Source organism: Zophobas morio, unplaced genomic scaffold (assembly GCF_036711695.1).
Source record: "Zophobas morio isolate AGI-343-1 ecotype UQ-CSIRO unplaced genomic scaffold, CSIRO_AGI_Zmor_V1 ptg000021l, whole genome shotgun sequence".
NCBI lineage: Eukaryota > Metazoa > Arthropoda > Insecta > Coleoptera > Tenebrionidae > Zophobas > Zophobas morio.
This window is the reverse complement of record NW_026972126.1, coordinates 17640864-17652655: the sequence shown is the minus strand read 5'-3', so window position 1 is coordinate 17652655 and position 11792 is coordinate 17640864. Positions and strand designations below refer to the sequence as shown.

The following is an 11792-nucleotide window of genomic DNA, read 5'->3' as shown; positions in this document are numbered from 1 at the left end:
TTGTCTGAACCATATGAATCCTGCAAAATAATCCTTATGCTTGCTGAGACACATTTTAAGACTTTCATCTTTCTCTAGATTGTCTGTCATCTAAGTATACCGGGTGTCCCACGTAACACTTTCGGGCACAATAACTCAGGTATTTTTGAACGGATTGTTATGAAATTTGAAATGTAGGTATTTTGATAGATGAGGATTAATATGAGCCGGTGAGAATAATCATTATCTTGAAAAAGTAAATTTTCCATGCCTTAATTTAATTTTGAAATAATTAACTTTAATTAATTTGCATCACTTGATTAAACATGAAAAATAAATACTGTATGCAAAATTTCATCTCCGAAATACGTCTGGTTAGCCAAACCGATAAATTATTGCGAAAATAATTCCAAAAATTATTAAAGGATAGGTTACTATGGAACAAGAAACTGCTATCCTCGCATTTTGGACACCCTTGCGGGAATTTGATACCTGTTTGCCAAGCGTTATTTTTTGAATTTTAAGAAAATACTGATTTTCAGTCATTAATTTTTTTGAGACAGCTGTATAACCAAATCTAAAAAATATTAATGCAGTGATAAATCACAAGTATAAAGTCATCATATTTTGCATATTTAAGATAGGATTTATTTAGCAAAATTTTGAGGTGATGTCATCAATTGTTTTTTAGGGTGGATGAGCAAATACATTCTGATCAAAGATTTACTATGTTTATGATAATCTTAAACATCTCCATGATTTTAAAACATTCGGTTTTGCAGTTCCTGATTAAATTAATAAAATAAATCACGCATTCAATAATTTTTTTGTGTCATCCTGTTTATGCAAATTCAAAAAATGTGAATAAAATTTATACCGCAAAATTTTGATGTTTCATAATTTTGATTTTTTTCCAAAATTCTGCACTTTTCGGATAAAACTCAATACGAAGTCATAAACTACATGTGTAGGACTATGTTATTTCACACAATTTAAAACCCATTTACTATGTGTAATTTTAAAGTGACGTCATCACATTGTTGGTGAGGACGATTAGACAAATTTTGGTTAGCGTTTTACCATCTACATGATATTCCTAATATACTCGTAAATACAAAATTTGACAACAATCGCCCCGTACTTTCGGAGATTATCTGCCTAATAAAAATCCAGGTCTGCAGACAGACGGACAGACGGAAATGGGAGACCTATTTCTTCGTCCTGTAGGGGTAACGAAAGGTCGAGAAAACGTAGAAGTAGAGAGTCGGCCGATGGACTTGATTACAATACTTCCTTTACTTACGCTCAGTAAGTAAAAAATTAACTAAATGCGAAATTCTAACGAACAGAAATAAATAAAACATTTGCCGACAAATATATTCATTAAAAAAAAGTTGAATAAAAACTAAATGTTGCTTTAAAAAGATTGTTGTCGAAATCTACCAGTAGATGTACAAATTAGATGTAGTTAAAAAATGATTTCTGTCAATTAATATTAAGTGAGAATCAATTAATTTAGAATATAATCAAGTTCCTATCTTCAAATAAAAATTAAGTAAAATATGGATACGTAGATCATTATAGCGAATTTGAAAATAAGAGAGGATTAAAAAAAAACTACACTTACAGAAGTATACAATTTTGCACTTTTCAAATTACATTCAGTTAAACGCTTTGGTGACCTAACCTGACCACGTTCATTATAACTATAAATGCTCATTCACAATGGGCATAAAGCATAAGGATGTCATAAGGATTAATGCATAAGAATTTATGTTTAGTGCTCTATTATGCTTCTATTCGTTTACAATGAGCATAATGCTTAGGACATCCTTATGCTTTATGCCTATTGTGAATGAGCACTTATGCTCATTGTGAACGAATACAACCATAGAGCACTAAACATAAATTCATATGCATTAATGCTTATGACACCTTATGCTTTATGCCCTTTGTGAATGAGCACTAAGGCATAATTATGCAAAATTTTGCGGAGTCGTTTTCTAATTTCTGAAATTAATTGTCAAATATTGTATAATTTTTATATATTTTTCAAAAAATTGACATATATCGTCTACTAAATATAAATACAACGATCTGATTTAAAAAAAATAATTTTTAACTTTCATTTGTTTTTATCTACGACATAGAACTTTTGTTTTTTAAATCACACCAGACACTCTGAATATTTTTTTAAGATTCATGTAGAGATTTTTTCTAAATTTATTGATGTATCATAGTGTACATAATACGTTAATATTTTCAAACATTAATAATTTAATACATCATATTTGCAATAAAATGTCTTGAGTTAATAATGTTTTCGTATAGAAGTTTAATTTTCAAATTTAAAACTCCTATACATTAATAAGTGTTATAAACCGTGTTAAACTTGCTATGTAACAAAAATTTTGGTACATTTTTCCGTCACAGTTACCTTGCTAAAAAAATTAAATTAATTTTTACCACAACTTTTTAACAAAATGCGAAACATGGTACATCAATGTATTCAGAAAAAAAAAATCACAAGAATTAAAAAAAATATCTAGGATGTCATTTAAAAAACAAAAGTTGAATGTCATAGGCAAAAAAAAGAAAGTTAAAAATCAGTTTTACAATTAAGATCGCAATACATTTAAAATGATTTAATTTGATCTATTCAAAAAAATAAGATAGCTACGGTCCCGGGCTTTTTTTTTTCGAACATATGGTATATTTAAACTAAAAAACCTTATCTTTATTATTTTTATTAAACATAAGGCTGAATTATGTATTTAGTTAATTAGCATTTTACCCCCGTCTCCACGATAATCCTAAACTGTATCTATAATTTCAAAATAATCTGTATAGTATATAATTTTGGAAATTGTCTCTAATAAGAACGGCGGACAAATGACAATGAAAGACATAATTTTTCATATTCTAGATCTAATAAGAGTTATGTAACATCGAGAAAACATGAAACTAGCCATTCCTCAAACGATTCATTGTAAAAATGCTTTATTAATTCAAATAACATATTTTTACTTAATGCAAGCAGTCAGATACAAGTAGAATAAGAAAAGCACTCATGATTTTCTTAAATACTGAACTGATCTGCTAGAATGCAGTGTTGCAGATTTACGGATCTGGTAACGTTGGTCCGATGTGGACGATTTTATGCAGGCAGATATTATATACAGCTAAGCGACACGACGCCCTCTGCAGAAAAGGGGAATGAACTATTTCTGTATAAAATTTGACGTTCAACAGTTTTACCAGACCCACTTTTTTATTTCAATTTTTAATTGTACTGGGCTCAAGAAGGCGATATACATGGTTAAACGTTATCAGACCCGAACCCGGGTCTGGTAACGTCTCAAAAGGTCTGGTAACGTTTACTAGATATAGCGAGTCGGGACTGTGTAAGCGGTATAACAACTATATATATACCAACATCCATTTTTATATATTAGATTGTGGAAAAATCCGTAGCCATTATAAAATAGAATTAAATTCAGGTTTTTAAACAGTTCCAAACCAAAATAGTTATTTATGTATCAAGGACGAAAAACTGTCTATTATAGTCGAGTTTGCAGATTGATAGCCGAGGCGCAACCGAGACTAGCAAGCAGGCGAGACAATAGATATAATAAACATATTTTAAAATTCTTCACCACATTAACAACAAATACGTTTCCTCGTGTATAATGAAAATATACAGGGTTATTCACGAAAAGGTCCACGCGCAAAAAAGTGTAACCAACAAAAGATCAGAATCGGAATCTCTGAAAGATATTTACCATAATTTTATTTTAATTTTTGTTTTTGTTTTAATAATTTTGAAATACATGTTTGTCTTTAGGTCAACGGCATAAACTAACCAATTCAAAACAAGAGTATAACGTAGGGGTTTTATTTTCCCAAACATTAATCAACATTAAAACAAACTTTCTAAATTTTAAAATTGCTACTTTTGAATATGAGTGCACAAAGTTTATAAATGTCAACACTATTCCAGAATTAAATTAAACAAAGTAGGGGTGGTACTAGCAATTTTTTGAGATAAATATGTGCAAGTCAAATATTTGATTGATTGATGAACGTCAGGGTCCGGATGGCACTGAGCTAATTCACTGGACGAGGATAAATGCGTTGCGCGAGGTAGTCCTCTCGTTACGGCTGGCGTTGAATAGCGGCTCTCCGCGCAATCCTTTCGTCGTAGAAGGAATTGCCTCACTCGGCGAAATCGAGGTGTCCCTTCTATCCTGGGCTATGATGACCACAAAAATAAACATGCCTAGTTTGACGCTGTAAATTGTCATAATATAATAATAATAATTGTACACAAAAAAAACTACTGAAAATGAAAATATAAAGAAAATACTAAAGCTTTTATTAAAATTTTAATGACATTATCTTTTAAATTCTATATTCTGCATTCTACATTCTACATTTTAAAGTATCCCGTCGGATCTTCGTGAAGACAAGTTTCTGTAATTTAGGGCTAAGTGCGGCACCGCAAGTACCAGTAAAATCTAACGGTAAAGAGTCAACAGGCTCGATTTTAAAATTCTGCAAAACACCAGCACAAATATTGTCGTTACCATGTTTGCTATGTCTTCGCCAACGCACATCCTTCTACCTGGAAAAAAAGTTTGTCTTTTTCACTTCTTAACATATGTGATCTTACCGCTTTGAAATGGAAGGAATGATTCAGGTTTAAAAAACTTTCCATCGCTGTCTATAAATCTTTCAGGACGAAATTCTTCCGGGTCTTTGTAGACTTTGGGATCCATGTGGATTGCCCACAATAATGGCATTATCATTGCGCCTTTTGGAATCGTCAGCCCTTCAATATATATATTTTCGGAGGTATGGTGCGGTACTCCTAGTGGTAATAAAATTCTAATTCTGGCAATTTCGACAAGAGTCGCTTTAGTGTAATGCAAATTTTCAAAATCCTCAAAGTCCAGTAATTCACCTTGTAAAACCCAAAGGAGTTCTTGTCGAATTTTGTTCTGAATTTCAACGTGTTGGGCTAAATATAGGAAGATCCAAAGTAAGGAATTTATAGTAGTTTCCGTAAAAGCAACGTAAAGATCAAACAAAAGGCGATGTAGTTGATCAAGAGTGTAAATATTGTCAGATTTGCCTTCGGATATCTGTAATTGAAAGACCTTAACAAGATTTATCTGAGAATCTTTGCAAATCGATTTTTCACATTCGTGTATCAGTTTTCCTTGAATGTCACGCACTCTATGAACGGCTTCTTTTAGCAATGTTATTTTTTTCTTGTATGGTGGTAAGAAACTGTAACAATCGAGTTTTAAATTGTTATAATTTAATTACAAACCGTACCGTAAGAGTGGCAGGAAGTTCAGTGGAGCTCCGAACATTAATAACACTATGCAACAAATTAAAAAAAAATAAAATTCACAGAATGCACAGTATGCAGTTAAAATTTCTTACCTCAAACTCAATTGAGGATTATGCTTGAAAGAATCGTATCACATCAGGTTTCAAAATGAAAAGTGTTTATTGAATTTTTTGAAATCATACAAAATTAATAAAACAAAACTTCATTTTTCATTGAAAAAGGTCTTTTTTTTCGAACGATTGGCATTCTTACTGTAGCCAGATCTCGCAGTATCCCTCTGAAGACACCAAAGGAAGTCTGCAAGCATGGGTGGATACATAAAAGCTATATTTTTACAATTAACTACAATCAAGTGTCAAAAAAAGTAAGAAAAACAAAACACCCGTTAGCTATGTTTTGTGGTGTGATATGGGTATAAAACATTTTTTTCTTTAGTATATGCAGTATAGGTACCCAACCTATCACATCAGGTTTGGAGATGAAAAGTGTTTATTGAATTTTTTGAAATCATACAAAATTAATAAAACAATACTTCATTTTTCATTGAAAAAGGTCTTTTTTTTCCGAACGATTGGCATTCCTATTGTAGCCAGATCTCGCAGTATCCCTCTAAAGACACCAACAGAACTCTGCAAGCATGGGTGGATACATAAAAGCGATATTTTTACGATTAACTGCAATCAAGTGTCCCAAAAAGTAAGAAAAACAAAACACCCGTTATCTATGTTTTATGATGTGATATGGGTATAAAACATTTTTTTCTTTACTATATGGAGTATAGGTACCCAAGCTATCATATCAGGTATCAAAATGAAAAGTGTTTATTGAATTTTTTGAAATCATACAAAATTAATAAAACAATACTTAATTTTTCATTGAAAAAGGTCTTTTTTTTCGAACGATTGGCATTCCTATTGTAGTCAGATCTCGCAGTATCCCTCTGAAGACACCAACAGAAGTCTGCAAGCATGGGTGGGTACATAAAAGCGATATTTTTACGATTAAATGCAATCAAGTGTCCCAAAAAGTAAGAAAAACAAAACACCCGTTATCTATGTTTTGTGATGTGATGTGAGTATAAAACATTTTTTTCTTTACTATATGGAGTATACCCAACCTCAAACACTATCTGAACTTTCTGTGAATTTTTTAGTGTTGCATAGTGTAATTCAGTGAATGCGCGAATATTCCGTGCTAAATCAGTAACTTTCTTGTCACTCAAAGAAAATGGTATGCCCAGAAATAAACTATTAGCGGTACTGCTTATTAAATGGGTTACCAGTTCTGAAGGATCCAATGGTTTGCAAAAGGCTGGACTTTTTAGAACCTAAGTGGTGGAAAAAATGCATGTGCCAATTTTTCTTTTTCTAGCTTACTTGTACAAACTCATCAACATTTTTTTTATCAATGTCCCACAAGTATTCCTATTAGGAGAAACTCTTGCGGCTCCTACAGCTCTTAAAAAATTTGACACGAACTTGCGTTGGTCTTTCCATAGATCAATGTTAGCATGTGCAAGACCTACAATAATCGACAAGATTTGTTGTTGTTTCGTTACAGACGGTACCTCTGCCTTCAAATACGGTATCAATCAAATAGAGAGGCGATCTTTCAAGTGTTTCGTTTCTTGCCAATACCTTTTTTAATATTCTAGCGTCAGCTAAGACTACAACGTTAAGCATGCCAAGTTTGATCTTGTAAATCGGTCCATATTTTTGGGCAAGTTTTGTCAGAGTCAAGTAAGGTGCTGATGGATCTAACTTATGTAAGTAACCAATCACTGGTAAATTCCAAGGTCCTGGAAGGTATTTTTTGTCGAGGACAATTTTCACCAAAAGCTGAATTACGATAATTATTATGATAAAAATAGTGGTGGCCATCTGAAAAACACTTTTTGATTTATCATGATTATTGCGAGAAATTTACATAAAACATATACACTACCGGTTCTTGAACAGACTAGTTGAGTATAAAAAGTGATGCACTTTAGCACCGTTCGATATTAATAACATGGATGAATTAAGTTGCAAAACAATAATTAGTTTGTCGTTTTTAATAAACAAAAGATAATTTAAGTGAAGTAAACAGTACTTACGTTTTTCAAATTGCACACTTATTTGTTTAAGTAAGAAGCAAATACTTCATTTATAGAGTTATTAATCGGCCGGTTTTCCTCCGACCGGACTAGTTTATTTTTTAAAAAGAAGAAGAGACTGGAAGCAAGTTTTTTTAAACCAGGTGCAAGTTTAACTTTTGACCTTGCACCGTTTTCTTTCACTATAAAATAATTATAATAAAAGATATTGTTCAGTATCCTTAATTATATACACATTTATATCTTTTTAAACATTATTTGCTGTGGTTTTGGAGCGAGAGAAGCCTTAGTTATGCCAGTGAAATCTATCGAAGAGAAATCAAGCGGTGCAAGTTTAAAATTCTTCACCACAATAACAACAAATATGTTCATCATCATTTTTGCTATTTCTTCGCCAGCGCACATTCTTTTACCTTAAACAAATTTCTGTTCTCTCGATCTTATACATATGCTACCTTAGTACCGGTTTGAAAGGGAATGAATGATTCCGGTTTGAAGAATTTTCCCTCATCGTCCAGAAATCGTTCAGGGCGAGATTCTCGTAAACTTTTGGATCCATGTGGATTGCCCATAATAAAGGCATTGTCATTGTATCTTTCGCAATTGTAAAACCTTTCACATAAACAATTTCGGATACCCATTGTGGTATTCCAAACGGTGCTACAGTTCTAATTCTAGCCACTTCAGCAATAGCTGCTTTAGTATAGTGTAAGTTCACAAAATCATCCATTTCTACTGTTTTACCTTGCACTACTTCTAGAAGTTTTTGTCGTATTTTATTTTGCACTTCTTCGTACTGGGCCAGATATAATAAAATCCAACCAAAGGAGGATCATGGTTGTAAATGTGTTCAGGGCTCCCTCTAGACATCTGGAGGAGAAATGCTTAAATAAGATTAGTTGCAATATCAGTTTTGACCCTGGACATGGACTCTTGACATTCAATTATTAGTTTCTTTTGAACGTCACGTATTATATGAACAAACTTTTTTAATGAAGTTAGTGTTCTTTTGAACATTGGTAAGAAACTGGAAATATTCAGAGTTTAACTTTATGTGTTTTGCCTCTAAAGCTTTCACATACCGTAAAAATGGCAAAAAATTTAATGGACCTCCAAAAGCTATGGCTTCAATTACTTTATCAAGGTTCTCTGCCAAATCAGTAACCGTCTTGTCGTCCAACGAAAATGTTTTGCCCATAAGTATCATACCAGCGATATTACTAACACAACAGGATACATATTCTGAAGGATCCATTGACACACAACGATTTCGACTTTTAAAAACCTGTACAAATTCCTCAACATGTTTTCTTATTAACGCCTCACTCGTTTTCTTATTTACTGGCTCCTATCGTTCTTAAAAAATTGTTACAAACTTCCGTTGGTCTTTCAGTTGTTCAATAGGCAATGAAAGAATCCCTACAACAATTGTAAATTTTCCAAAATTCTACTTGGATTCTGATACCTTTGCCATCAAATACGGTGTAGAAAATATAGAGGGGAGGTCTTCCAAGTGTTTCGTCCTTTGCTGACAACTTCTTCAGTATTTTTGCGTCGGCTATGACGACGGTGTTAATAGAGCCAAGTTTAACCCAATAAACAGGTCCATATTTTTGAACAAGCTTTGTTAAGGTTAAGTGTGGGCCTGCTGGATCTAGTTTGTGTAAGTAACCTAAAATTGGCAAATTAAAAGGTCCCGGAAGACATTTCTTGGCATGGAAAATCGTCCTCAAAAGTAGTGTTGTTATTATTATTAGGATAAATATAGTTAAGATCACCTGAAAAACGAATTTAGTTGTATTAATTGTATATGTACTGTACATACTGGGTTTAATTTTAGTGTTGCCATTCTTCAGTTTCATAAGCACGACACGATCTTAAAAATAATTGTAATGAAATTGTTGTACTAACACTACTAATAGTGGAAAACCAAGGATGTGTTTAGTAACCAGCTAAACGTATTTAAACCTAGCAAGGTCATTTATAATATACGTCAATAGATATAAGTAGTAATTAAAAAATTTTCTTGTTATGCTTGCATCTTAATCATGGTTTGAAATACTAAAATGCTTGTTTAATCAGGCAGTGTTTTAAAGTGGCCTAGATAACGAGAAATATTTTAATATTAGTAAAAGACAAGTAGCACTAATTTTTATTTATCTAAGAAATAAATATAAAAATTGAAATTATTATTGTTTGAAATGCGAATTAATGTATGCTTTCATCATTCTCACTGTGTGGTTGCTATTGCAAAAACAATTTTAAAGTTTAAAGAAATCACCCAAACATAGTTTGATAAGTTATATTTTTCTAAGTGCCTAATTAAATTTTTGTAAAGATTAGTTTCTGCGGTTTAGGTATTAGTGTGGCACCACAAATACCAGTCAAATCTAATGGTGTCGAGCCAACACGCTCGACTCTAAAATTCTGCAAAACACCAGCAATAAAAATTGTTGCAGTTGTTTTTGCTATCTCTTCACCAATGCACATTCTTTTACCTAAAACAAAGCTCTATGTATATTTTTCAGTTCCTTATAGATTTCTTCTTACCGCTTTGAAATGGAAGGAATGACTCCGGTTTAAAAAAATGTCCATGACTGTCTAAAAATCTTTCAGGACGAAATTCTTCCGGTTCTTTGTAAAATTGTGGATCCATATGTATTGCCCATAATAACGGCATTATCATTACACCTTTTGGAATCGTAAATCCCTCAATGCAAATTTTTTCGGAGGTACTGTGTGGAATTCCCAATGGTGTTAAACTTCTAATCCGTGCGACTTCGGCAATTGTGGCTTTAATGTATTGTAAGTTGACCAAATCGTCCACTTCCACCGTTTTATCTTCTAACACGTGGAAGAGTTCCTGTCGTATTTTATTCTGAACCTCAGGGTATTGCGCCAAATAGAGTAAAATCCAAAGTAAAGAATTTGTCGTTGTTTCAGTAAAAGTAACATAAAGGTCAAATAGAAGACGATGTAGTTGATCGACATTGTAAATGTGTTCAGGCTTGCCTTCGGCTATTTGTAGTTGAAAAGCCTCAACAAGATTTGACGGAGAATCCACACAAGTCGATTTTTCACATTCATGTACCAGCTTCCTTTGAATTTCGCGAACTCTTTGGACAGCTTCTTTTACCAGCGTCAATTTTTTCTTGTACGGCGGCAAGAAACTGCAACAGCCATATTTCAAATTGTTGCAAGTTAATTGAAAACCATACCGTAGAAATGGCAGTAAGTTCAATGGAGTTCCGAACAGTATTGACTTATTGAAAAAGTTAAGATTCCGTGATAAATCAGCAACTTTCTTGTCGTTCAAAGAAAATGGTTTGCCCAGAAGTAAATTGCTAGCGATGCTACTTACAAAATGGGATACAAGTTCCGAAGGATCCACGGGTTTGTAAAATGCTTGACTTTTTACAACCTAAGTATTGAAAAAGCAATGATATAAAATGCATCTTTTCTTTTTCTAACTTACTTGAACAAATTCTTCAACGTGCGTCTTTATCAGCGTTTCAAACGCTTTCCTATTAGGTGAAAATTTAGTGGCTCCTACTGTTCTTAAAAAACTTGCCACAAATTTACGTTGGTCTTTCCATAGATCAAGATCAGCTTGTGCAAGTCCTACGATATTAGTGAAAATTTTTCGTTATCGTTTGGTTGTAGGTGGTACCTTTGCCTTCAAATACAGTAGTAACTAAATAGAGAGGTGGTCTTTCAAGTGTTTCGTCTTTTGCCAATATTTTTTTTATTATTCTAACGTCAGCTACGACTACAACACTGAGCATGCCAAGTCTGATGCTGTAAATCGGTCCATATTTTTGGACAAGTTTTGTTAACGTTAAGTAAGGTGCTTTTGGATCAAGTTTATGTAAGTAACCTATAACTGGGAAATTCCATGGTCCTGGAAGACATTTTTTGTTTCTGAAAATGTTGACCAGAAGTAGTATTATTATAATTGTTATGATTAATACAAATACAGCTGCACCCATCTGAAAAATATTTTTTTATTTATGATTTAACAATTTTGCTTTGAACAATTAACATAAAATACATACGGTGATTTAATTTTACTCTATTGGTTCTTGAACAGATTTGATAGAGTCGGGTATTAGAAATGGTGCACTTTAACATTGCTCGATATTAATAAGGCAGATACATGCATTGCGTTGCATTTTTATAATAAGTAATAATAAATAATGTCTAATTGTGGAAAAATCCGTAGCCATTAAAGACCTAATTAAATTGAAGTTTTTAAACGGTTCGCAAGCAAAATAGTTATTTATGTACCAAGGACGAAAAACTGTCTATTATAGTCGAGTCTGCAGATTGATAACCGAGGCGCAGCCGAGACTAGCAAGC

General features: G+C 32.7%; 2 protein-coding genes across 6 annotated transcripts; both read right to left on the bottom strand.

Moving 5' to 3' along the window:
• Nucleotides 1–4377: 4377 nt before the first annotated feature.
• LOC135132198 (cytochrome P450 2U1-like) lies at nucleotides 4378–11139 on the bottom strand. Of its 5 annotated transcripts, none has more exons than XM_064060200.1 (8): nucleotides 9259–9347; nucleotides 8516–9211; nucleotides 7897–8460; nucleotides 7434–7846; nucleotides 6906–7218; nucleotides 5320–6859; nucleotides 4652–5271; nucleotides 4378–4603 (listed from the first exon to the last, which is right to left on the bottom strand). In XM_064060200.1, exons 6-8 carry the CDS (start codon nucleotides 5355–5357, stop codon nucleotides 4497–4499), a joined length of 765 nt encoding a protein of 254 aa, XP_063916270.1. In that variant the 5' UTR covers nucleotides 5358–6859; nucleotides 6906–7218; nucleotides 7434–7846; nucleotides 7897–8460; nucleotides 8516–9211; nucleotides 9259–9347; the 3' UTR covers nucleotides 4378–4496. The 5 variants fall into 5 exon arrangements, with proteins under 5 accessions (XP_063916270.1, XP_063916268.1, XP_063916267.1 ...); XM_064060198.1 differs by having other exon boundaries at nucleotides 5320–7218; nucleotides 8516–8852; nucleotides 8899–9211; XM_064060197.1 differs by having other exon boundaries at nucleotides 5320–7218.
• LOC135131732 (cytochrome P450 2U1-like) lies at nucleotides 8319–11345 on the bottom strand. Its single transcript, XM_064059581.1, has 9 exons — nucleotides 11311–11345; nucleotides 11104–11231; nucleotides 10909–11054; nucleotides 10652–10854; nucleotides 9984–10603; nucleotides 9815–9931; nucleotides 8899–9105; nucleotides 8516–8675; nucleotides 8319–8460 (listed from the first exon to the last, which is right to left on the bottom strand). The coding sequence occupies exons 1-9, from the start codon at nucleotides 11343–11345 to the stop codon at nucleotides 8319–8321; spliced, it is 1758 nt and encodes a 585-aa protein (XP_063915651.1).
• Between the last annotated feature and the right edge of the window lie 447 nt (nucleotides 11346–11792).

Bases quoted from the DNA above. Each gene is read 5' to 3' on its own strand.
- LOC135132198 (XM_064060201.1), bottom strand. From the start codon at position 5,357: ATGTTCGGAGCTCCACTGAACTTCCTGCCACTCTTACG. The intron at 5,272-5,319 runs GTACGGTTTGTA...CGATTGTTACAG, and splicing joins AACTTCCTGCCACTCTTACG to TTTCTTACCACCATACAAGA. The intron at 4,604-4,651 runs GTAAGATCACAT...CTTTTTTTCCAG, and splicing joins ATTCCTTCCATTTCAAAGCG to GTAGAAGGATGTGCGTTGGC.
- LOC135131732 (XM_064059581.1), bottom strand. From the start codon at position 11,345: ATGTCTTCCAGGACCATGGAATTTCCCAGTTATAG. The intron at 10,855-10,908 runs GTAAGTTAGAAA...TTCAATACTTAG, and splicing joins ACGTTGAAGAATTTGTTCAA to GTTGTAAAAAGTCAAGCATT. The intron at 8,676-8,898 runs GTATCAGAATCC...TGGATCCTTCAG, and splicing joins CACCGTATTTGATGGCAAAG to AATATGTATCCTGTTGTGTT.